The sequence below is a fragment of the Ranitomeya imitator genome, chromosome 2, assembly GCF_032444005.1.
Source record: "Ranitomeya imitator isolate aRanImi1 chromosome 2, aRanImi1.pri, whole genome shotgun sequence".
Taxonomy (NCBI): Eukaryota; Metazoa; Chordata; class Amphibia; order Anura; family Dendrobatidae; genus Ranitomeya; species Ranitomeya imitator.
In genome coordinates, this window is record NC_091283.1 from 276,533,969 (window position 1) to 276,560,619 (window position 26,651).

Consider the following 26,651-nt stretch of genomic DNA (forward strand, 5'->3'; position numbering starts at 1 on the left):
CATGTGAAAAGCAAGCTCTGGCGCCGGCACTTGGGTACGGAGCGTGCGGCCGCATAGCAACACATGGAGCAGCACGCTCCGCTCCCAAATGCCGGCGCCAGAGCTTGCTTTTCAAATGCGAGACACGGACGTGTTTCTCGCATGTGTGAATCCGGCCTTAGGCTGCTCCTGGTTGCTGTCCTACATTTTCCGAGGTATTGCATTCAGCAAGGAACATTTCTTTGCAGCAGGCTTAAATCTGCCGCGTGTGTAGCGCTACCTCCCATCCTCTCCCTGCATCGCGTTACTTGGGAGAGCGTTTGTGCATATGTGCCCGCCCGGGGACCCGGAAGGAGTGCTATATTTCCAGAGCGGTGGCCATCTTGCTCCACCTTCATCCTCAGGCACCGTCCTCGTATACCCCTGACGGACCCCGGTAGCCCCTGCCTCCTCTCTGGAGTGGCAGCTTCGCTCCCCCCGCTCATCCTGTGGACACATTGGTCCCAGTGGTGGCGGCTTCGGGCACGGCAGCAGCGTTGGCAGGGGCTTCCCCACTGCCAATACTCGGACTGGCTGACCCCGGATCTTCAGCTCCTGCTCTTCTTCCAGATACCGCAATACTGAAGGTTCACTAAGGCATGGATACTATGGCCTTACGTGGGGGGTGCTGGGTAATATTACTTGTGTCGAGCGAGATATGTCCGATTAAAGCTCCTTGGACTGAAGCATATAAAATCTGTTCCCATAATGTCCTTCATGATTCAGGTGAAATCTAAAGAACTTGGAGACTTGGGACTCATCTTTCATAATGTTTATTTGCACACGAGTGTAAAGATTGCAGCATTCAGCTTAAATATGTTGTATATTTATATTTTAAGATACTTGCCAATTGCTATGTGGTCCGGAACAAGGAGGGGGAGGGGTTTGGATGGGTGTTGTCTTTTGTTTTATGTAGAAAAATTCAAGAAAAATTTACCGTATATGATTTATAAAAAAAGATTTTACAAAGAGGTTAAACAATACATCATATGCAGAGCATGAAATAAACAAGATTAACACAGGAGACTTACTATGGTGATCACAGAGATGATTTGAATTAGTGAAGGAGAGCACTGCGATTGGGAACGTCCAGTGAACGGGATCGTGCATACACTGATATATATCTTTCTGCATGAACCCAGATCATAATTAACCTTGACCTTTTATCAGCACGTAAGTGACACCCAGACACCCCTCCTTGATGACCTCACGTGGGCCGGGTGGTGGGATGTTCTCAGCCCTTCAGGATTTTATAAAATTCCCAACATTAACAATATCTTCTGAAGACCGCAGAAGTTCAAGATCACCGCTATGTTTTTATCGCGATTTTACCTTTCCATATAGATGGTAAACATGACATGGCTGGAGTCAGCGATCTGACCACTACTGATTTGGGGCTTATAGGCAGGTATTGCTGTATGGATTTTAATGTTTTCTATAACAGTGTCTTATAGTGAAAAACCTATGGCAAGTTGTAAAGTAATCTCCCGTTCTCATTCAATTATACGACTGTCTGTTATATCTTTTGTACAATTTGTCAATAACATATAATATGATTTTCCAGTAATTCATTTTTCACACTCCAGGTATGGTAATGGATTCTCTCTGTGTGGCATTTTCCAGCAGTGTCGGCACTTGCGTCCCTGAGGTTCATGTGAGGTTGTTACATCATGTGAAACCTGCCCCCAATCAGCACTGGCGTCACCATCCCCCACCTTCGGACAAATCAAACATCAGGAGGAAGTCAGAGAGCAGCCGCCGCCCTGGCTACCGGTTGATATTCAATACATCCAAAGGCGCGGACAGTACAGCCGGCAGTGATTGGGAGCAGGGCTCGTGTGATGTAACACCCTCAGTGAGCCTCGGGAATGTGGGTCCTGACACCGCTGGAACGGCGCCGGCACAGAAGAGATGAGTTTTTTTAATTTAATGAGGCCAAACATGAGGAATGACAAGGGGTTGTTGTCAGTTAAATCACTTTCAACATCTGAACATAAAAAAGCTTCTCCCCTGTGTGACTGCTCTGAAGTTTATTAAGAGTTGATTTTCAAGCAACATATGTACAACATTGAGGGTATGTTTCCACGGACAGTAAACGCTGTGGATTTGACGATGTGTTCATCCGCAGCGTCCAGATGTTTCAGCATAATGGGTGGGATTTAAAGAAATCCCATCTCCACTATGGGTTCAGAGACACCTGCAGCAGCCCTGCGTAAGCGGACATGCGGAGGGTCTTTCCAGACCGCATCATGTCCATTTATGTTGCGGAGACGCAGCATAAATTTCCCATAGACTATCATTACATGCGGTAAAACTGCATTATCTTTATAGTCACATGTGTAGTAAGTGTGGAAACGCAGCTTACTACACATGTGTACTAATATAAATAATGTCTTACCTTGATTCAGCCGGAAGATCGCATCCACTGCAGTTCTCGCGATGAGCTCAGCTGACCGTGAGAAATGCCTTGCAGGTTACCGCCGTAGACCGAGTTATCCCCGGTGGTCATCTACAAGCTCCGCTGTGTCTGGATGTCAGGCTGGATGGTGGCATAAAGTCACCATTCAGCCAAAGGCATCCAGATGTAGCAGAGCTGTACTCATCGTGAGACACTCGGTAATGGACTACGACGGACAGGAAGTATTTATGTTGGTTTATTATTTTATTTTCCTTGCATGAGATTGAGGGATTCAGGGATTAGGCGATGCAGTAAATATGATTAATTAAGATTAATAAAGGATTTTATTCTGGCTGTGTCTTTATTTACCATGTAACTATAGGACTAGTAATGGATAACTGTAATATAGACGCTTCTCCATTACTAATCCATGGGCTTGATGTCACCTGACAATACAAAGGTGACATAAACCCCACAAATATTACCCCACTTGCCACCGCTACAGGGCAAGTGGGAAGAGCCGGGTAAAATGCCACAATTAGCGAATCTTTGGATGTGCCAGTTGTGGGGCGGCTGCTGGCTACTATTTTTAAGCTGGTGTGGGCCAAAACCATCCAAGGTAAGCAGACAGCTGCGGCCTGGTAATATCAGGCTGGTAATATTCTTGGACACTGGTTCCTTACCAGACTGAAATAACAGTCCCAGTAGTCTGCTTTACTGTCGCTGGTTAATTAATATAGGAGGACCCAAGGACATTTTTTTTAATTATTTATGTATTAAAAAGGAAAGGACCTCTGTGTGCTTTGCTTCACTTCCTGTGTCATGTATTTCTGGCTGTGTCATAAGATTCACCATTATATAAATTAGTACACATGCAAAGTAAGTTGCATTCTCGCAATTTATACGCATGTGACTAGGAAGATGTTTTGGTTTTACCACATCTGATGATAGTGAATGGGAAATTTACCCAGCGGAGACGAAGAGTCTCCACTACATAAATTGACATGCTGCGGTCTGGAAAGACGTGCTGCATGTCCGTCTCTACGGGTGAGCCGTGAGAGTCGGTGCACGCCTAATGGACATGGGATTTCTTTACATCCCATCCACTATGCTGTTACAGCTGGATGCTGCAGGTTGGACATTGCGGATGAATGCAGGGCCGAACCCGCAGTATATACTGACTGTGGGAACATATCCCAATATATCTACAAACAGGAAATCACAATTTTTTTCCTTCCCAGAAGCCAGCTTTCAATTAGTTTTATTCCAAGTGACACAAAAAACATATGCAATGAAAAAACACATCAAATACACATGTAAAAAAATGCAGGTGACCTGCCAGTGACCTCAGGTGCAAATTTTACCTGCATCAAATCCTGAGCAAATACTGAGCCATTCATGACTGTGGAAATATAAAAAAAGGATTCTCCCCTATGAGACTTTCATTGTGACTAAGGAGAGATGTTTTCTTCACAAAACATTTCCCACATTCTGAACAGAAAAAGTCTTCTCCCCTTTGTGGCTGCTTTGGTGACCAAGAAGAAATGATTTCTTCACAAAACATTTCCCACATTCTGAGCATGAAAAAGGCTTCTTCCCTGTGTGAAATCTCTGATGTGTGAGAAGATATGATTTAGTTGTAAAACATTTCCCACATTCTGAGCATGAAAAAGGCTTCCCCCCTGTGTGAGTTATTTGATGTCTGAGAAGAACGGATTTACCTGTAAACCATTTCCCACATTCTGAACATGAAAAAGGCATCTCCCCTGTGTGAGTTCTTTGATGTCTGAGAAGAACTGATTTATCTGTAAAACATTTCCCACATTCTGAGCATGAAAAAGGCTTATCCCCTGTGTGAGTTCTTTGATGTCTCAGAAGAACGGATTTATCTGTAAAACATTTCCCACATTCTGAACATAAAAAAGGCCTCTCCCCTGTATGAGTTCTTTGGTGTCTTCCAAGACTCGATTTATGGTTAAAACATTTCCCACAATCTGAACATGAAAATGACTTGTCTCCTGTGTGAAATTTCTGATGTGTGAGAAGACCTGATTTAGTTGTAAAACATTTCCCACATTCTGAACATGAAAATGGCTTCTCCCCTGTGTGAAATTTCTGATGTGTGAGAAGATCTGATTTAGTTGTAAAATATTTCCCACATTCTGAACATGAAAATGGCTTCTCCCCTGTGTGAAATTTCTGATGTTTGAGAAGATAAGATTTAGTTGTAAAATATTTCCCACATTCTGAACATAAAAACGGCTTCTCCCCTGTGTGACATTTCTGATGTTTGAGAAGAGCTGATTTCTCTGTAAAACATTTCCCACATTCTGAACATGAAAATGGCTTCTCCCCTGTGTGAATTCTCTGATGATTGAGAAGACTTGATTTAGTTGTAAAACATTTCCCACATTCTGAACATGAAAATGGCTTCTCCCCTGTGTGAAATCTCTGATGTGTGAGAAGATGTGATTTAGTTGTAAAATATTTCCCACATTCTGAACATGAAAATGGCTTCTCCTCTGTGTGAAATTTCTGATGATGGAGAAGAGCTGATTTCACTGTAAAACATTTCCCACATTCTGAACATGAAAATGGCTTCTCCCCTGTGTGAATTCTATGATGTTTGAGAAGACTTGATTTCTGTGTAAAACATTTCCCACATTCTGAACATGAAAATGGCTTCTCCCCTGTGTGAATTCTCCGATGTTGGAGAAGGCTTGATTTCACTGTAAAACATTTCCCACATTCTGAACATGAAAAAAGCTTCTCCCCTGTGTGAGTTTGCTGATGTGTGATAAGTTGTGATGTATGTGTAAAACAATTCCCACATTCTGAACATGAAAATGGCTTCTCCCCTGTGTGAATTCTCTGATGTCTGAGAAGAGCTGATTTGTCCATAAAACATTTCCCACATTCTGGACATGAAAATGGTTTCTCCCCTGTGTGAATTCTCTGATGTCTGAGAAGATCTGATTTGTCCATAAAACATTTCCCACATTCTGAACATGAAAATCGCTTCTCCCCTGTGTGAGTTCTCTGGTGACGAACCAGATGTGATTTCTTATTAAAACATTTCCCACACTTGGAACAAGAATAGTAATTCTCTACTGTGTGAATTTTTTGATGTTTTACAAAAGATTTTTTGAAAGGAAAACTCTCTCCATATTCTAAACTTGAAAATGATTTTTTTGCTTTATGACCAGTTACTTTTTGAATGCTTATTTTGTGACTTTGATTTTCCTTAATAGTCTGTAATGAATCAGAAGACAGGACCTGTTTGAAAGGATCAGATGAGAGATCATCGCTGTGAAGGGATGATGGTATATCTGGAGTAATGGCATTTACTTTAATTGTATCCTGTGGAATCTCTTGATCATCTGATTTAAAAATTGAAGATGTCAGCTGTCCCTCTGGTCTCCTGGTACAGTCATCTGCCAAGAATAAAATCAAACAAATTTTGAATAAAATATCCTTGACTTATATTTTTTAACTTTTTTACTTAACCCCTTCATGACCTTGGGATTTTCCGTTTTTCCGTGTTCATTTTTCGCTCCCCTCCTTCCCAGAGCCATAACTTTATTTTTCTGTCAATATGGCCATGTAGGGGCTTATTGTTTGCGGGACGAGTTGTACTTTTGAACGACATCATTGGTTTTACCATGTTTTGTACTAGAAAACGGGAAAAAAATTCCAAGTGTGGTGAAATTGCAAAAAAAGTGCAATCCCACACTTGTTTTTTGTTTGGCTTTTTTGCTAGGTTCACTAAATGCCAAAACTTACCTGACATTATGATTCTCCAGGTCATTACGAGTTCATAGACACCTAACATGGCTAGGTTATTTTTTATCTAAGTGGTGAAAAAAAATTCCAAACTTTGCAAAAAAAAAAAAAAATATTGTGCCATTTTCCGATACTCGTAGCGTCTCCATTTTTCGTGATCTGGGGTCGGGTGAGGGCTTATTTTTTGCGTGCCGAGCTGGCATTTTTAATGATAGCATTTTGGTCCAGATACGCTCTTTTGATCGCCCGTTATTGCATTTTAATTCAATGTCGCGGCAACCAAAAAAAACCGTAATTCTGGCGTTTTTAATTTTTTTCTCGCTACGCCGTTTAGCAATCAGGTTAATTCTTTTTTTTTTATTGATAGATCGGGCGATTCTGAACGCGGCAATACCAAATATGTGTAGGTTCGATTTTTTTTTTTTATTGATTTATTTTGAATGGGGCAAAAGGGGGGTGATTTAAGCTTTTACATTTTTTTTTTTTTTTTTTTTTCACATTTTTTTTTACTTTTTTTTTTTTTTTTACTTTTGCCATGCTTCAATAGCCTCCATGGGAGGCTAGAAGCAGGCACAGCACGATCGCCTCTGCTACATAGCAGCGATCTGATGTTTGCTGCTATGTATCAGAAATGCAGGTGTGCTGTGAGCGCCGCCCACAGGGTGGCGCTCACGGCTACCGGCGATCAGTAACCATAGAGGTCTCAAGGACCTCTATGATTACTATTCAGAAACATCGCCGACCTCTGATCATGTGACGGGGGTCGGCGATGCAATCATTTCCGGCCGCCCGGCCGGAAGCGGTGGTTAAATGCTGCTGTCTGCGTTTGACAGCGGCATTTAACTAGTTAATAGGTGCGGGCTGTCATGATATGTACTTTTTTCCCTGTCCTGTATTTTGTATAATATGGCATGATGTGATGCGACTTCTCTTTCGTTGTATTTACTGCACATTTTGCAATGTCATGGGGTGTATGTAACTAACCTGTCTCCTTCCCCCAATACTTGCAGCCCTCAGCTCTAATGTAATTAGGCTTTGTCAACATCACTAGTGGAGGAATAGCCATTCTTCCTCACAGCAGGTGGCTAGTCAAATGTAAATACTACCTAGACTGCCTGGAGCCCACCAGTCTAGAATCTTCTGGTGGACCCAACCATTGAATAGAAGGTGTGACCCCCCTTTATGGGTGGATCCCAGGAGCTCAGACAATCCATTCTTATTTTGAGATCAGATGTGAGTTGATCTTTGAAGGAGAAGGAGTGGGGATTCTTAGCTGAGGCAAGACCCCATGTCCATCTGGGACTGCGGAAGCGAACGGGGCGAGACTTGAGCTGAGGACATATCTCGTCGTTTGTGTGATTGTTTTGGTATCTATTGGACTCGTGTGGACTATTGCTTTGTTACCTGGCACAAGGATTATCGGGAGGTGCCCCCGAACCTGTTCCATTGGACTAATTGTGGACTCTTTAGATCTACCTGCATGTGTTATTTCAGCGTTCTTGATAATAAATCTGTTGAATCATCCCTCGGCCTGTTGTCCCTTCTTGCTCTGCCGTACACCCCGTCACAAACTGGTGGCAAGCAGTGGGACCAGAGCAGAAGGAATGGAGGACAAAGGCCCATCAACATCGGGAACCAGCACCACAGAGTACAAGAACTGGAGTTTGGGGAGCCTACAATCAAAGGCCCGTGAAGTAGGAGTCCGTTTTAAAGGACTCTCCAAGGAGCAGCTTATTGAGGCTTTGGAAGGAGTTCGCCTGCAAGATGACGCTGAGGAAGGATCCTCACAGCAAATGGAGGAAAGACTGCAGCCGGAGGTAAATGCCCAAAGGAGTCAGTGGGTTGTGTGGTACGAGGAGGAGTTGGCATTGCTGGGAGAAGAGGCCACCATGGACGATAAGAGGGAGGCCATTCACAGAGCTCAGGAGAGGGAGGCCATTCACAGAGCCGAGGAGAGGGAGGCCATTCACAGAGCCGAGAGGGAGAGGGAGGCCATTCACAGAGCCGAGGACAGAGCTCAGGAGATGGCATTGCTGGAGAGGCAGATCGCTTTGGAAGCAGCTAGAAGCTCCAGACAGACTAACCCCAGCACCCACCATGAGGGAACTCCCCAGAGTGTCCCGCAAAGACTTCAAGCCCTTTAATGAGGCTGCAGGCGACATTGAGGGCTTCTTCCAGGACTTTGAGCATCAGTGTCGATTAATGGAAGTCCCGGAAAGGGACCGAGTCCGACATCTGGTGGGGCTCTTAGAGGGTGGAGCTGCCGCAGCCTATAGAGCTATGGACCCTCAGGGGAACTGTAACATAGTAACATAGTAACATAGTTAGTAAGGCCGAAAAAAGACATTTGTCCATCCAGTTCAGCCTATATTCCATCATAATAAATCCCCAGATCTACGTCCTTCTACAGAACCTAATAATTGTATGATACAATATTGTTCTGCTCCAGGAAGACATCCAGGCCTCTCTTGAACCCCTCGACTGAGTTCGCCATCACCACCTCCTCAGGCAAGCAATTCCAGATTCTCACTGCCCTAACAGTAAAGAATCCTCTTCTATGTTGGTGGAAAAACCTTCTCTCCTCCAGACGCAAAGAATGCCCCCTTGTGCCCGTCACCTTCCTTGGTATAAACAGATCCTCAGCGAGATATTTGTATTGTCCCCTTATATACTTATACATGGTTATTAGATCGCCCCTCAGTCGTCTTTTTTCTAGACTAAATAATCCTAATTTCGCTAATCTATCTGGGTATTGTAGTTCTCCCATCCCCTTTATTAATTTTGTTGCCCTCCTTTGTACTCTCTCTAGTTCCATTATATCCTTCATGAGCACCGGTGCCCAAAACTGGACACAGTACTCCATGTGCGGTCTAACTAGGGATTTGTACAGAGGCAGTATAATGCTCTCATCATGTGTATCCAGACCTCTTTTAATGCACCCCATGATCCTGTTTGCCTTGGCAGCTGCTGCCTGGCACTGGCTGCTCCAGGTAAGTTTATCATTAACTAGGATCCCCAAGTCCTTCTCCCTGTCAGATTTACCCAGTGGTTTCCCATTCAGTGTGTAATGGTGATATTGATTCCTTCTTCCCATGTGTATAACCTTACATTTATCATTGTTAAACCTCATCTGCCACCTTTCAGCCCAAGTTTCCAACTTATCCAGATCCATCTGTAGCAGAATACTATCTTCTCTTGTATTAACTGCTTTACATAGTTTTGTATCATCTGCAAATATCGATATTTTACTGTGTAAACCTTCTACCAGATCATTAATGAATATGTTGAAGAGAACAGGTCCCAATACTGACCCCTGCGGTACCCCACTGGTCAACTGTGAGTATGCGGAGATTAAACGGACTATTCTAGAACATTATGCTGTTACCCCAGACACTTACAGGACTCAGTTCCGTACTTTAGCCTGTGATGAGGAAGTGTCTTTCAAGATGTATGCCCACAGACTCAAACAAATATGTCATCGCTGGCTGGAGGCAGAGGAGGCCTTAACCTGGGAGACCTTCCTCCAGGTTATCCTAAAAGAGCAGTTTTACTTCAAGTGCCCTGCTGAGATCCGGGAATGGGTGCGTGAGAGGAGACCAGCCACAGTGGAGGAAGCTGCAGCTCTAGCTGATGAGGCTCTCACCATCAAGGCTCAGTGTAGGGTTCTGTTGGAGGATGGAGAGAGGCCTACCAGCTCCACAACACCGGTGGCCCCCTGTTCTTCTGTCCCCATTGTTCCCCGTTCCTCAAAGCCTCCACCTCATGCTGATACCCGTGTAAAAGTGCCTCCAGTTGCTTCTACTGCATTTTCTGGAATACGACGAGGAGAGGAAGTAGCAGAGCGCAGGTGTTATGGTTGTGGGCATCTGCAGGCCTCATGCCCAGCCAGCTCATGGAGAAGTCGTCCTCAAACCCCTACAGCACCTTCAGGTGTGAGCCGGCCTCCAGGTTCCCTTACCCCTCGCCCAAGAGGACGCCTTGGATGGAGTGAGACCCAGCACAGATGCTATCGATGTGGACAGCCGGGGCATCTGCAAGCCTCCTGCCCAGCTGTTCAAATGAGGATTGATCCTGTACCCAGTCATACTATTAATTATGTACAGCCAAGTGCCATGGAGGATGACGTGTCACCAATACGTGAGGACTGGCCTAGTTCCTCACCCACCCATGTTGCACCACTAGGAGTTTATGGTGTGCGACCTGCAGCTATGACTACTTCTGCTCATCGAGGTAAGCACTTGCAGGAGGTCATGCTGGATGGACAGAGACTTATTGGATTTTGTGACTCAGGGGCTTTCCTCACACTGGCTGATCCCCGAGTGGTTCGGCCTGAGGCAATCCATCGAGGGCCTGGGATTGTCATTGAACTGGCTGGTGGACAATGGAGGACTATTCCCACACCAATGTGGATCTGAACTTTGGTTTTGGGGTCAGGCGATGTGTGGTTGGGGTGATGGGTGGTCTGCCTGCAGATGTTCTCCTGGGCAATGATGTGGGAGAGCTACGATGCCAATTCGTGGCTGCATGAAACCACATGTAAGTTACGCCATGCCTGTGTGTACTTAACCAGCGACCTGTAGAGGTCCCTAGTACGTACACAAATTGGGAGGGGAAGGGATTGTCATGATATGTACTTTTTTCCCTGTCCTGTATTTTGTATAATATGTCATGATGTGATGCGACTTCTCTTTCGTTGTATTTACTGCACATTTTGCAATGTCATGGGGTGTATGTAACTAACCTGTCTCCTTCCCCCAATACTTGCAGCCCTCAGCTCTAATGTAATTAGGCTTTGTCAACATCACTAGTGGAGGAATAGCCATTCTTCCTCACAGCAGGTGGCTAGTCAAATGTAAATACTACCTAGACTGCCTGGAGCCCACCAGTCTAGAATCTTCTGGTGGACCCAACCATTGAATAGAAGGTGTGACCCCCCTCTATGGGTGGATCCCAGGAGCTCAGACAATCCATTCTTATTTTGAGATCAGATGTGAGTTGATCTTTGAAGGAGAAGGAGTGGGGATTCTTAGCTGAGGCAAGACCCCATGTCCATCTGGGACTGCGGAAGCGAACGGGGCGAGACTTGAGCTGAGGACATATCTCGTCGTTTGTGAGATTGTTTTGGGATCTATTGGACTTGTGTGGACTATTGCTTTGTTACCTGGCACAAGGATTATCGGGAGGTGCCCCCGAACCTGTTCCATTGGACTAATTGTGGACTCTTTAGATCTACCTGCATGTGTTATTTCAGCGTTCTTGATAATAAATCTGTTGAATCATCCCTCGGCCTGTTGTCCCTTCTTGCTCTGCCGTACAACCCGTCACACGGGCAGATCGCGATTCTGCCCGCGCCCATTACGGGCACATGTCAGCTGTTCAAAACAGCTGACATGTCCCGGCTTTGATGCAGGCTCACCGCCGGAGACCGCATCAAATAGGGCCTCTGACCTCGGACGTACTATCCCGTCCGAGGTCAGAAAGGGGTTAAACTGTCTGTAAAAATAGCAAGTTAAGTAAAATATTGATTTACCAAGACATTGACAGCTCACAGGCCAATAGAAAACCTCAGAAGATGCACGAGTAGATCGTGGTGCTCCACTGTTTGTTCACTCTGCTTCCCAAATATCAAATTAAAAGCCACCAACTGTAACATAGTAACATAGTTAGTAAGGCCGAAAAAAGACATTTGTCCATCCAGTTCAGCCTATATTCCATTATAATAAATACCCAGATCTACGTCCTTCTACAGAACCTAATAATTGTATGATACAATATTGTTCTGCTCCAGGAAGACATCCAGGCCTCTCTTGAACCCCTCGACTGTATTGCAGGCAAAAATAATATCAATAAAAACTTTAGTCATGTGATATTAAGTCCCCACTCAGGTCCATCATCGGTCAGTGGAAAAACAGGTTTCCACATTATTAATGGCTCAAAGTCTTTTGAAAAGCAACATGGCTTCAATAAACCAATCCAGCAATATCAGCGCTGCTGGAAGGTGCCAGACACAAGCCGGCAACCTGAATTTTCTTCTTCCCATCTCATGGAACCGAACAGAAGGTAAAAATGTGGCCCAAGCCCAGGGCCCTTTGTGCAGGTCCAAATCCATGTATATAATATAAAGGATGATGTGCAAGGAAATTCCATGGAATATGATGAGCAAGGCAATCATTGGGACATGGAAAACGGAGTAGATAGCGCCAATTCTGTTTGTAGTAGCCATCTATTGAGCTGCCAGGTGACAATGAACAGTGCCCCCAATATATTTTGTCTCCAAACTATTCCAGCAAGATTTAGATTTGAATAGCTAAATGGCGCTCCTTCTCTTTTTAACCTCGCCATGTGCCCAGACAGTGGAATACAACGGCATATAGTTATTGCTGGATTCAAGAGAAGTGAGAAAATTATTTGTAAGGTCCATTAGTTTCTTATTACACTTTTTGATGAATTCCAATGTTATTGCCACATAAAATGACACATATCAAATTTGAAATATGGGACCCGATTAGGAAAATAAAACTGGCTGCTGGAAATGGTTAAATTTAGAGTATTTTGGGAAATAACTACTGTAGTCAAAAACTGAGTATAGACAATAACATCTACTGAAATTATCAAACTCAAATGTCTTCATCAGTAAAACATGAATAACTAAAAGGTGAAACTTCTCTGGAATAATTACAGTATGCGGCTTGGTAATCCCCCCATGTTTTTCGGCAGTCTAAAGGTACCTTCACATATAACGATATCGTTAACGATATCGTTGCTTTTTGTGACGTAGCAACGATATCGTTAAGGAAATCGTTATGTGTGACAGCGACCAACGATCAGGCCCCTGCTGGGAGATCGTTGGTCGCTGAACAAAGTCCAGAACTTTATTTCGTCGCTGGATCTCCCGCTGACATCGCTGGATCGGCGTGTGTGACACCGATCCAGCGATGTCTTCACTGGTAACCAGGGTAAACATCGGGTTACTAAGCACAGGGCCGCGCTTAGTAACCCGATGTTTACCCTGGTTACCATCCTAAAAGTAAAAAAAACAAACACTATATACTTACCTAACGCTGTCTGTCCCCGGCGCTCTGCTTCTCTCCTGCACTGGCTGTGAGCACAGCGGCCGGAAAGCAGAGCGGTGACGTCACCGCTCTGCTTTCCAGCTGACCGGCGCTCACAGCCAGTGCAGGAGGAGTGCAGAGAAGCAGAGCACTGGCTGTGAGCGCCGGTCAGCTGGAAAGCAGAGCGGTGACGTCACCGCTCTGCTTTCCGGCCGCTGTGCTCACAGCCAGTGCAGGAGAGAAGCAGAGCGCCGGGGACAGACAGCGTTAGGTAAGTATGTAGTGTTTGTTTTTTTTACTTTTAGGATGGTAACCAGGGTAAACATCGGGTTACTAAGCGCGGCCCTGCGCTTAGTAACCCGATGTTTACCCTGGTTACCGGCATCGTTGGTCGCTGGAGAGCGGTCTGTGTGACAGCTCTCCAGCGATCAAACAGCGACGCTGCAGCGATCCGGATCGTTGTCGGGATCGCTGCAGCGTCGCTGAGTGTGAAGGGGCCTTAACAGTCGCAAAACATGCGGCCGCAGGGACTCAAACTTGTCATTCAAGAATAGAGAAATTATAGTTTACAGGGAAAAAATGTTAAACAATTTACTGTATAATAACTGGTATATAAGGCAAAATTTAAAAAGTATTGAAGCGAAGTCTCCCTAAGCTAGAAGATCGTTGGGTACAGCCCAGCCGGGACCAGCTGCTTCGAAAGCATCACCAAACCAGGGATTCAAGCTTCAGGAGGCTAATTTGCATATTCCAGGTGCCTTCTGGGAGAAGCGAAGTCTCCCTAAGCTAGAAGATCGTTGGGTACAGCCGGGACCAGCTGCTTCGAAAGCATCACCAAACCAGGGATTCAAGCTTCAGGAGGCTAATTTGCATATTCCAGGTGCCTTCTGGGAGAAGCGAAGTCTCCCTAAGCTAGAAGATCGTTGGGTACAGCCGGGACCAGCTGCTTCGAAAGCATCACCAAACCAGGGATTCAAGCTTCAGGAGGCTAATTTGCATATTCCAGGTGCCTTCTGGGAGAAGCGAAGTCTCCCTAAGCTAGAAGATCGTTGGGTACAGCCGGGACCAGCTGCTTCGAAAGCATCACCAAACCAGGGATTCAAGCTTCAGGAGGCTAATTTGCATATTCCAGGTGCCTTCTGGGAGAAGCGAAGTCTCCCTAAGCTAGAAGATCGTTGGGTACAGCCGGGACCAGCTGCTTCGAAAGCATCACCAAACCAGGGATTCAAGCTTCAGGAGGCTAATTTGCATATTCCAGGTGCCTTCTGGGAGAAGCGAAGTCTCCCTAAGCTAGAAGATCGTTGGGTACAGCCGGGACCAGCTGCTTCGAAAGCATCACCAAACCAGGGATTCAAGCTTCAGGAGGCTAATTTGCATATTCCAGGTGCCTTCTGGGAGAAGCGAAGTCTCCCTAAGCTAGAAGATCGTTGGGTACAGCCGGGACCAGCTGCTTCGAAAGCATCACCAAACCAGGGATTCAAGCTTCAGGAGGCTAATTTGCATATTCCAGGTGCCTTCTGGGAGAAGCGAAGTCTCCCTAAGCTAGAAGATCGTTGGGTACAGCCGGGACCAGCTGCTTCGAAAGCATCACCAAACCAGGGATTCAAGCTTCAGGAGGCTAATTTGCATATTCCAGGTGCCTTCTGGGAGAAGCGAAGTCTCCCTAAGCTAGAAGATCGTTGGGTACAGCCGGGACCAGCTGCTTCGAAAGCATCACCAAACCAGGGATTCAAGCTTCAGGAGGCTAATTTGCATATTCCAGGTGCCTTCTGGGAGAAGCGAAGTCTCCCTAAGCTAGAAGATCGTTGGGTACAGCCGGGACCAGCTGCTTCGAAAGCATCACCAAACCAGGGATTCAAGCTTCAGGAGGCTAATTTGCATATTCCAGGTGCCTTCTGGGAGAAGCGAAGTCTCCCTAAGCTAGAAGATCGTTGGGTACAGCCGGGACCAGCTGCTTCGAAAGCATCACCAAACCAGGGATTCAAGCTTCAGGAGGCTAATTTGCATATTCCAGGTGCCTTCTGGGAGAAGCGAAGTCTCCCTAAGCTAGAAGATCGTTGGGTACAGCCGGGACCAGCTGCTTCGAAAGCATCACCAAACCAGGGATTCAAGCTTCAGGAGGCTAATTTGCATATTCCAGGTGCCTTCTGGGAGAAGCGAAGTCTCCCTAAGCTAGAAGATCGTTGGGTACAGCCGGGACCAGCTGCTTCGAAAGCATCACCAAACCAGGGATTCAAGCTTCAGGAGGCTAATTTGCATATTCCAGGTGCCTTCTGGGAGAAGCGAAGTCTCCCTAAGCTAGAAGATCGTTGGGTACAGCCGGGACCAGCTGCTTCGAAAGCATCACCAAACCAGGGATTCAAGCTTCAGGAGGCTAATTTGCATATTCCAGGTGCCTTCTGGGAGAAGCGAAGTCTCCCTAAGCTAGAAGATCGTTGGGTACAGCCGGGACCAGCTGCTTCGAAAGCATCACCAAACCAGGGATTCAAGCTTCAGGAGGCTAATTTGCATATTCCAGGTGCCTTCTGGGAGAAGCGAAGTCTCCCTAAGCTAGAAGATCGTTGGGTACAGCCGGGACCAGCTGCTTCGAAAGCATCACCAAACCAGGGATTCAAGCTTCAGGAGGCTAATTTGCATATTCCAGGTGCCTTCTGGGAGAAGCGAAGTCTCCCTAAGCTAGAAGATCGTTGGGTACAGCCGGGACCAGCTGCTTCGAAAGCATCACCAAACCAGGGATTCAAGCTTCAGGAGGCTAATTTGCATATTCCAGGTGCCTTCTGGGAGAAGCGAAGTCTCCCTAAGCTAGAAGATCGTTGGGTACAGCCGGGACCAGCTGCTTCGAAAGCATCACCAAACCAGGGATTCAAGCTTCAGGAGGCTAATTTGCATATTCCAGGTGCCTTCTGGGAGAAGCGAAGTCTCCCTAAGCTAGAAGATCGTTGGGTACAGCCGGGACCAGCTGCTTCGAAAGCATCACCAAACCAGGGATTCAAGCTTCAGGAGGCTAATTTGCATATTCCAGGTGCCTTCTGGGAGAAGCGAAGTCTCCCTAAGCTAGAAGATCGTTGGGTACAGCCGGGACCAGCTGCTTCGAAAGCATCACCAAACCAGGGATTCAAGCTTCAGGAGGCTAATTTGCATATTCCAGGTGCCTTCTGGGAGAAGCGAAGTCTCCCTAAGCTAGAAGATCGTTGGGTACAGCCGGGACCAGCTGCTTCGAAAGCATCACCAAACCAGGGATTCAAGCTTCAGGAGGCTAATTTGCATATTCCAGGTGCCTTCTGGGAGAAGCGAAGTCTCCCTAAGCTAGAAGATCGTTGGGTACAGCCGGGACCAGCTGCTTCGAAAGCATCACCAAACCAGGGATTCAAGCTTCAGGAGGCTAATTTGCATATTCCAGGTGCCTTCTGGGAGAAGCGAAGTCTCCCTAAGCTAGAAGATCGTTGGGTACAGCCGGGACCAGCTGCTTCGAAAGCATCACCAAACCAGGGATTCAAGCTTCAGGAGGCTAATTTGCATATTCCAGGTGCCTTCTGGGAGAAGCGAAGTCTCCCTAAGCTAGAAGATCGTTGGGTACAGCCGGGACCAGCTGCTTCGAAAGCATCACCAAACCAGGGATTCAAGCTTCAGGAGGCTAATTTGCATATTCCAGGTGCCTTCTGGGAGAAGCGAAGTCTCCCTAAGCTAGAAGATCGTTGGGTACAGCCGGGACCAGCTGCTTCGAAAGCATCACCAAACCAGGGATTCAAGCTTCAGGAGGCTAATTTGCATATTCCAGGTGCCTTCTGGGAGAAGCGAAGTCTCCCTAAGCTAGAAGATCGTTGGGTACAGCCGGGACCAGCTGCTTCGAAAGCATCACCAAACCAGGGATTCAAGCTTCAGGAGGCTAATTTGCATATTCCAGGTGCCTTCTGGGAGAAGCGAAGTCTCCCTAAGCTAGAAGATCGTTGGGTACAGCCGGGACCAGCTGCTTCGAAAGCATCACCAAACCAGGGATTCAAGCTTCAGGAGGCTAATTTGCATATTCCAGGTGCCTTCTGGGAGAAGCGAAGTCTCCCTAAGCTAGAAGATCGTTGGGTACAGCCGGGACCAGCTGCTTCGAAAGCATCACCAAACCAGGGATTCAAGCTTCAGGAGGCTAATTTGCATATTCCAGGTGCCTTCTGGGAGAAGCGAAGTCTCCCTAAGCTAGAAGATCGTTGGGTACAGCCGGGACCAGCTGCTTCGAAAGCATCACCAAACCAGGGATTCAAGCTTCAGGAGGCTAATTTGCATATTCCAGGTGCCTTCTGGGAGAAGCGAAGTCTCCCTAAGCTAGAAGATCGTTGGGTACAGCCGGGACCAGCTGCTTCGAAAGCATCACCAAACCAGGGATTCAAGCTTCAGGAGGCTAATTTGCATATTCCAGGTGCCTTCTGGGAGAAGCGAAGTCTCCCTAAGCTAGAAGATCGTTGGGTACAGCCGGGACCAGCTGCTTCGAAAGCATCACCAAACCAGGGATTCAAGCTTCAGGAGGCTAATTTGCATATTCCAGGTGCCTTCTGGGAGAAGCGAAGTCTCCCTAAGCTAGAAGATCGTTGGGTACAGCCGGGACCAGCTGCTTCGAAAGCATCACCAAACCAGGGATTCAAGCTTCAGGAGGCTAATTTGCATATTCCAGGTGCCTTCTGGGAGAAGCGAAGTCTCCCTAAGCTAGAAGATCGTTGGGTACAGCCGGGACCAGCTGCTTCGAAAGCATCACCAAACCAGGGATTCAAGCTTCAGGAGGCTAATTTGCATATTCCAGGTGCCTTCTGGGAGAAGCGAAGTCTCCCTAAGCTAGAAGATCGTTGGGTACAGCCGGGACCAGCTGCTTCGAAAGCATCACCAAACCAGGGATTCAAGCTTCAGGAGGCTAATTTGCATATTCCAGGTGCCTTCTGGGAGAAGCGAAGTCTCCCTAAGCTAGAAGATCGTTGGGTACAGCCGGGACCAGCTGCTTCGAAAGCATCACCAAACCAGGGATTCAAGCTTCAGGAGGCTAATTTGCATATTCCAGGTGCCTTCTGGGAGAAGCGAAGTCTCCCTAAGCTAGAAGATCGTTGGGTACAGCCGGGACCAGCTGCTTCGAAAGCATCACCAAACCAGGGATTCAAGCTTCAGGAGGCTAATTTGCATATTCCAGGTGCCTTCTGGGAGAAGCGAAGTCTCCCTAAGCTAGAAGATCGTTGGGTACAGCCGGGACCAGCTGCTTCGAAAGCATCACCAAACCAGGGATTCAAGCTTCAGGAGGCTAATTTGCATATTCCAGGTGCCTTCTGGGAGAAGCGAAGTCTCCCTAAGCTAGAAGATCGTTGGGTACAGCCGGGACCAGCTGCTTCGAAAGCATCACCAAACCAGGGATTCAAGCTTCAGGAGGCTAATTTGCATATTCCAGGTGCCTTCTGGGAGAAGCGAAGTCTCCCTAAGCTAGAAGATCGTTGGGTACAGCCGGGACCAGCTGCTTCGAAAGCATCACCAAACCAGGGATTCAAGCTTCAGGAGGCTAATTTGCATATTCCAGGTGCCTTCTGGGAGAAGCGAAGTCTCCCTAAGCTAGAAGATCGTTGGGTACAGCCGGGACCAGCTGCTTCGAAAGCATCACCAAACCAGGGATTCAAGCTTCAGGAGGCTAATTTGCATATTCCAGGTGCCTTCTGGGAGAAGCGAAGTCTCCCTAAGCTAGAAGATCGTTGGGTACAGCCGGGACCAGCTGCTTCGAAAGCATCACCAAACCAGGGATTCAAGCTTCAGGAGGCTAATTTGCATATTCCAGGTGCCTTCTGGGAGAAGCGAAGTCTCCCTAAGCTAGAAGATCGTTGGGTACAGCCGGGACCAGCTGCTTCGAAAGCATCACCAAACCAGGGATTCAAGCTTCAGGAGGCTAATTTGCATATTCCAGGTGCCTTCTGGGAGAAGCGAAGTCTCCCTAAGCTAGAAGATCGTTGGGTACAGCCGGGACCAGCTGCTTCGAAAGCATCACCAAACCAGGGATTCAAGCTTCAGGAGGCTAATTTGCATATTCCAGGTGCCTTCTGGGAGAAGCGAAGTCTCCCTAAGCTAGAAGATCGTTGGGTACAGCCGGGACCAGCTGCTTCGAAAGCATCACCAAACCAGGGATTCAAGCTTCAGGAGGCTAATTTGCATATTCCAGGTGCCTTCTGGGAGAAGCGAAGTCTCCCTAAGCTAGAAGATCGTTGGGTACAGCCGGGACCAGCTGCTTCGAAAGCATCACCAAACCAGGGATTCAAGCTTCAGGAGGCTAATTTGCATATTCCAGGTGCCTTCTGGGAGAAGCGAAGTCTCCCTAAGCTAGAAGATCGTTGGGTACAGCCGGGACCAGCTGCTTCGAAAGCATCACCAAACCAGGGATTCAAGCTTCAGGAGGCTAATTTGCATATTCCAGGTGCCTTCTGGGAGAAGCGAAGTCTCCCTAAGCTAGAAGATCGTTGGGTACAGCCGGGACCAGCTGCTTCGAAAGCATCACCAAACCAGGGATTCAAGCTTCAGGAGGCTAATTTGCATATTCCAGGTGCCTTCTGGGAGAAGCGAAGTCTCCCTAAGCTAGAAGATCGTTGGGTACAGCCGGGACCAGCTGCTTCGAAAGCATCACCAAACCAGGGATTCAAGCTTCAGGAGGCTAATTTGCATATTCCAGGTGCCTTCTGGGAGAAGCGAAGTCTCCCTAAGCTAGAAGATCGTTGGGTACAGCCGGGACCAGCTGCTTCGAAAGCATCACCAAACCAGGGATTCAAGCTTCAGGAGGCTAATTTGCATATTCCAGGTGCCTTCTGGGAGAAGCGAAGTCTCCCTAAGCTAGAAGATCGTTGGGTACAGCCGGGACCAGCTGCTTCGAAAGCATCACCAAACCAGGGATTCAAGCTTCAGGAGGCTAATTTGCATATTCCAGGTGCCTTCTGGGAGAAGCGAAGTCTCCCTAAGCTAGAAGATCGTTGGGTACAGCCGGGACCAGCTGCTTCGAAAGCATCACCAAACCAGGGATTCAAGCTTCAGGAGGCTAATTTACATATTCCAGGTGCCTTCTGGGAGAAGCGAAGTCTCCCCAAGCTAGAAGATCGTTGGGTACAGCCGGGACCAGCTGCTTCGAAAGCATCACCAAACCAGGGATTCAAGCTTCAGGAGGCTAATTTGCATATTCCAGGTGCCTTCTGGGAGAAGCGAAGTCTCCCTAAGCTAGAAGATCGTTGGGTACAGCCGGGACCAGCTGCTTCGAAAGCATCACCAAACCAGGGATTCAAGCTTCAGGAGGCTAATTTGCATATTCCAGGTGCCTTCTGGGAGAAGCGAAGTCTCCCTAAGCTAGAAGATCGTTGGGTACAGCCGGGACCAGCTGCTTCGAAAGCATCACCAAACCAGGGATTCAAGCTTCAGGAGGCTAATTTGCATATTCCAGGTGCCTTCTGGGAGAAGCGAAGTCTCCCTAAGCTAGAAGATCGTTGGGTACAGCCGGGACCAGCTGCTTCGAAAGCATCACCAAACCAGGGATTCAAGCTTCAGGAGGCTAATTTGCATATTCCAGGTGCCTTCTGGGAGAAGCGAAGTCTCCCTAAGCTAGAAGATCGTTGGGTACAGCCGGGACCAGCTGCTTCGAAAGCATCACCAAACCAGGGATTCAAGCTTCAGGAGGCTAATTTGCATATTCCAGGTGCCTTCTGGGAGAAGCGAAGTCTCCCTAAGCTAGAAGATCGTTGGGTACAGCCGGGACCAGCTGCTTCGAAAGCATCACCAAACCAGGGATTCAAGCTTCAGGAGGCTAATTTACATATTCCAGGTGCCTTCTGGGAGAAGCGAAGTCTCCCCAAGCTAGAAGATCGTTGGGTACAGCCGGGACCAGCTGCTTCGAAAGCATCACCAAACCAGGGATTCAAGCTTCAGGAGGCTAATTTGCATATTCCAGGTGCCTTCTGGGAGAAGCGAAGTCTCCCTAAGCTAGAAGATCGTTGGGTACAGCCGGGACCAGCTGCTTCGAAAGCATCACCAAACCAGGGATTCAAGCTTCAGGAGGCTAATTTGCATATTCCAGGTGCCTTCTGGGAGAAGCGAAGTCTCCCTAAGCTAGAAGATCGTTGGGTACAGCCGGGACCAGCTGCTTCGAAAGCATCACCAAACCGCGCACCTTACGGCGCGCGAATTTTTGCCTGTAGGACATTATTGCAAGAGAGCTTGGCTGAGTAGATTACACAAGAAGGAAAACACACAGCAAGTCAGCAGGATCTAGGAGCAACATGGCAGATGTGACAACCTACATGGTGAGCTGCAGCATGTGCTACATGTTCACAGATCGACCAGAAGAAGAATCCAATTTCACCTGTCAGAAGTGTAGACTAGTGGCCCTTTTAGAAGAAAAGGTGCGGGGTCTGGAAGAAAGAATAGCAACTTTGAAACTCATCAAAGAGAATGAAGACTTTCTAGACAGAACAGAAGCATCTCTACTGGTCACAGAAGGTGCAAAAAGTGTCAGAGAACCTCCAAAAGCAGATGAGTGGAAGCATGTGACCAAAAGAAGCAAGAAGACCGTGGAGAAATCACCAACCACACAACTGAAGAACCGATATCAAATCTTTGTAGAGGATGAAGATGGCACACCTAAGAATGAAGCAATACCAGCAAGCAAAAAAGAAAAGGGCACACAGCAACAAGTGACAGCAAAAAGTACAGCCAAGAAGCAACGAAGAGTGGTGGTGGTGGGAGACTCACTACTGAGAGGCACAGAAGCAGCCATCTGCAGACCGGACATAACTGCAAGAGAAGTATGCTGCCTTCCAGGTGCGATGATCAAGGATGTGACCGATAGGATACCAAAGCTCTTCAGCTCCAAGGACGTCCACCCATTTCTTCTGATACATGTTGGCACCAATGACACGGCAAGGAAGGACCTACCGACAATCTACAAGGACTTTGAAGAGTTGGGGAAGAAAGTAAAGGAACTGGATGCACAGGTAGTTTTTTCTTCTATCCTTCCAGTAGATGGGCATGGCACCAGGAGATGGAACAGGATCCTTGATGCAAACAACTGGCTAAGACGATGGTGCAGACAACAAGGATTTGGATTCCTGGACCACGGTGTGAATTACTGGTATGATGGACTCCTCGCCAGAGACGGACTACACCTCAACAAACCTGGGAAACACACATTCGCCAGAAGACTCGCTACACTCATCAGGAGGGCGTTAAACTAGAAGAAGAGGGGACGGGAAGAAAAACATTAGACTCGAACAAAGACGACCCAGGAAAACATACTCAGAAGGGAGGTAAGAACATTTCTAAAACAATCCACAGTGAGGAGATTGGAACAAAAAAAAATCCTCTAAACTGCATGCTCGCAAACGCCAGAAGCCTGACAAACAAGATGGAAGAACTAGAAGCAGAAATATCTACAGGTAACTTTGACATAGTGGGAATAACCGAGACATGGTTAGATGAAAGCTATGACTGGGCAGTTAACTTACAGGGTTACAGTCTGTTTAGAAAGGATCGTAAAAATCGGAGAGGAGGAGGGGTTTGTCTCTATGTAAAGTCTTGTCTAAAGTCCACTTTAAGGGAGGATATTAGCGAAGGGAATGAGGATGTCGAGTCCATATGGGTTGAAATTCATGGAGGGAAAAATGGTAACAAAATTCTCATTGGGGTCTGTTACAAACCCCCAAATATAACAGAAAGCATGGAAAGTCTACTTCTAAAGCAGATAGATGAAGCTGCAACCCATAATGAGGTCCTGGTTATGGGGGACTTTAACTACCCGGATATTAACTGGGAAACAGAAACCTGTGAAACCCATAAAGGCAACAGGTTTCTGCTAATAACCAAGAAAAATTATCTTTCACAATTGGTGCAGAATCCAACCAGAGGAGCAGCACTTTTAGACCTAATACTATCTAATAGACCTGACAGAATAACAAATCTGCAGGTGGTCGGGCATCTAGGAAATAGCGACCACAATATTGTGCAGTTTCACCTGTCTTTCACTAGGGGGACTTGTCAGGGAGTCACAAAAACATTGAACTTTAGGAAGGCAAAGTTTGAACAGCTTAGAGATGCCCTTAATCTGGTAGACTGGGACAATATCCTCAGAAGTGAGAATACAGATAATAAATGGGAAATGTTTAAGAACATCCTAAATAGGCAGTGTAAGCGGTTTATACCTTGTGGGAATAAAAGGACTAGAAATAGGAAAAACCCAATGTGGCTAAACGAAGAAGTAAGACAGGCAATTAACAGTAAAAAGAAAGCATTTGCACTACTAAAGCAGGATGGCACCATTGAAGCTCTAAAAAACTATAGGGAGAAAAATACTTTATCTAAAAAACTAATTAAAGCTGCCAAAAAGGAAACAGAGAAGCACATTGCTAAGGAGAGTAAAACTAATCCCAAACTGTTCTTCAACTATATCAATAGTAAAAGAATAAAAACTGAAAATGTAGGCCCGTTAAAAAATAGTGAGGAAAGAATGGTTGTAGATGACGAGGAAAAAGCTAACATATTAAACACCTTCTTCTCCACGGTATTCACGGTGGAAAATGAAATGCTAGGTGAAATCCCAAGAAACAATGAAAACCCTATATTAAGGGTCACCAATCTAACCCAAGAAGAGGTGCGAAACCGGCTAAATAAGATTAAAATAGATAAATCTCCGGGTCCGGATGGCATACACCCACGAGTACTAAGAGAACTAAGTAATGTAATAGATAAACCATTATTTCTTATTTTTAGGGACTCTATAGCGACAGGGTCTGTTCCGCAGGACTGGCGCATAGCAAATGTGGTGCCAATATTCAAAAAGGGCTCTAAAAGTGAACCTGGAAATTATAGGCCAGTAAGTCTAACCTCTATTGTTGGTAAAATATTTGAAGGGTTTCTGAGGGATGTTATTCTGGATTATCTCAATGAGAATAACTGTTTAACTCCATATCAGCATGGGTTTATGAGAAATCGCTCCTGTCAAACCAATCTAATCAGTTTTTATGAAGAGGTAAGCTATAGACTGGACCACGGTGAGTCATTGGACGTGGTATATCTCGATTTTTCCAAAGCGTTTGATACCGTGCCGCACAAGAGGTTGGTACACAAAATGAGAATGCTTGGTCTGGGGGAAAATGTGTGTAAATGGGTTAGTAACTGGCTTAGTGATAGAAAGCAGAGGGTGGTTATAAATGGTATAGTCTCTAACTGGGTCGCTGTGACCAGTGGGGTACCGCAGGGGTCAGTATTGGGACCTGTTCTCTTCAACATATTCATTAATGATCTGGTAGAAGGTTTACACAGTAAAATATCGATATTTGCAGATGATACAAAACTATGTAAAGCAGTTAATACAAGAGAAGATAGTATTCTGCTACAGATGGATCTGGATAAGTTGGAAACTTGGGCTGAAAGGTGGCAGATGAGGTTTAACAATGATAAATGTAAGGTTATACACATGGGAAGAGGGAATCAATATCACCATTACACACTGAACGGGAAACCACTGGGTAAATCTGACAGGGAGAAGGACTTGGGGATCCTAGTTAATGATAAACTTACCTGGAGCAGCCAGTGCCAGGCAGCAGCTGCCAAGGCAAACAGGATCATGGGGTGCATTAAAAGAGGTCTGGATACACATGATGAGAGCATTATACTGCCTCTGTACAAATCCCTAGTTAGACCGCACATGGAGTACTGTGTCCAGTTTTGGGCACCGGTGCTCAGGAAGGATATAATGGAACTAGAGAGAGTACAAAGGAGGGCAACAAAATTAATAAAGGGTATGGGAGAACTACAATACCCAGATAGATTAGCGAAATTAGGATTATTTAGTCTAGAAAAAAGACGACTGAGGGGCGATCTAATAACCATGCATAAGTATATAAGGGGACAATACAAATATCTCGCTGAGGATCTGTTTATACCAAGGAAGGTGACGGGCACAAGGGGGCATTCTTTGCGTCTGGAGGAGAGAAGGTTTTTCCACCAACATAGAAGAGGATTCTTTACTGTTAGGGCAGTGAGAATCTGGAATTGCTTGCCTGAGGAGGTGGTGATGGCGAACTCAGTCGAGGGGTTCAAGAGAGGCCTGGATGTCTTCCTGGAGCAGAACAATATTGTATCATACAATTATTAGGTTCTGTAGAAGGACGTAGATCTGGGGATTTATTATGATGGAATATAGGCTGAACTGGATGGACAAATGTCTTTTTTCGGCCTTACTAACTATGTTACTATGTTATTAAAAAATAAGAATTTAAAGTAAACCGAAATTGATTTTTTTATATAAAAAACTGAAGGTCACAGAGGAATTATGGAGTATGCTGGTTTTATCAGCCAGGTATTGCTTGACCATATTTGAAAACTTTTCATCCTTGTCAAAAATACCCAGACATCAGGGCCTGGATGCTGGGAGGGTGTCATGAAATTAGACCAGGCCTTTGACAGTGTGCCTCTGCATCTGCTGTACCTGGTGTGCGTCTCCCTCGCCTTTCCTCCTTGGTTGGGCAAGCTGCCCCCTGCTGCTAACGTCTGATGGGAATTTTGTCAACATCTTTTCTATCTGGACTTCTGGTATAGCACCATTTTAGTATACCTCTCCATCTCAGAAGGGATTGAGAAAAAAAAGTTCATCCAGTCTGTTCAGCGCTCCCAGGTATTGACCTTAGCCCTAGTTCTCAGTATGGGCAGAGCATCTCTCTCGCGAACTCTGCTAGCACTAGCAATTCCAGCACAAGCAATGCACCCGAATTACATCACCTCCTGCCTCTGAGAGTTTCAGTCCTTCTTTCCCTGTAGTTCTGTAGGCTTAGAGCACCTAAAGGCCCGGATGTCCATCTCATGGTTCCCAAGTCTACTGATGGATTCGCATGGAAGGATGTTTGACAATGCACTGCCTTGAGTAACATGCTCACGCTGTCCCCACACTTTATCTAACTGAACTTGACACTTAATTTGGCACTAACCCTCAGTTGCTGAAAACCTACAGAGTTGCCAGAGCTTCTGGTCAAGGTACGTGGCATGAGAGCCCATTTTCACAAGTCAGCTACAGCTACCACTGCTCTGTCAGTGTTGCAGCAGCAAGTCCACCGAGGTTTTAGGGTTTAAATATGGGTCGACTGAAGAAAAAGATAGCGCTTTACGCTGACGATATACTGCCATTTCTGGGAGACCCGCATGACTCATTGAGCAATGCTATGTGGCTCATCGAGGGATTTGGCTCTCTATCAGGACTAAAAATAAACTGGAATAAATCAATTTTAATCATGGTGGATGATGTGGGAGGTGAGCTGGGTGATTCTACAGAAGGGGGTAGACTTAAGATAGCAGACCAATTCAAGTATCTGGGGATATTAATCTCTTTGCCAATTACAAATTATTTGCATAAGAATCTGACACCG

The 26,651-nt window shown here is 46.2% G+C and overlaps 1 protein-coding gene across 1 annotated transcript in view; it reads right to left on the bottom strand.

The window, feature by feature from the left end:
- Positions 1-794: 794 nt before the first annotated feature.
- LOC138666914 (zinc finger protein 665-like) overlaps positions 795-26,651 on the bottom strand; it is a 76,375-nt gene continuing 50,518 nt past the window's right edge. Inside the window, exon 7 of the mRNA XM_069755099.1 lies at positions 795-5,850. Within this exon, the coding sequence (XP_069611200.1) occupies positions 3,887-5,850 (1,964 nt within the window). The 3' untranslated portion in view covers positions 795-3,886. The remainder of the gene's footprint in view (positions 5,851-26,651) is intronic.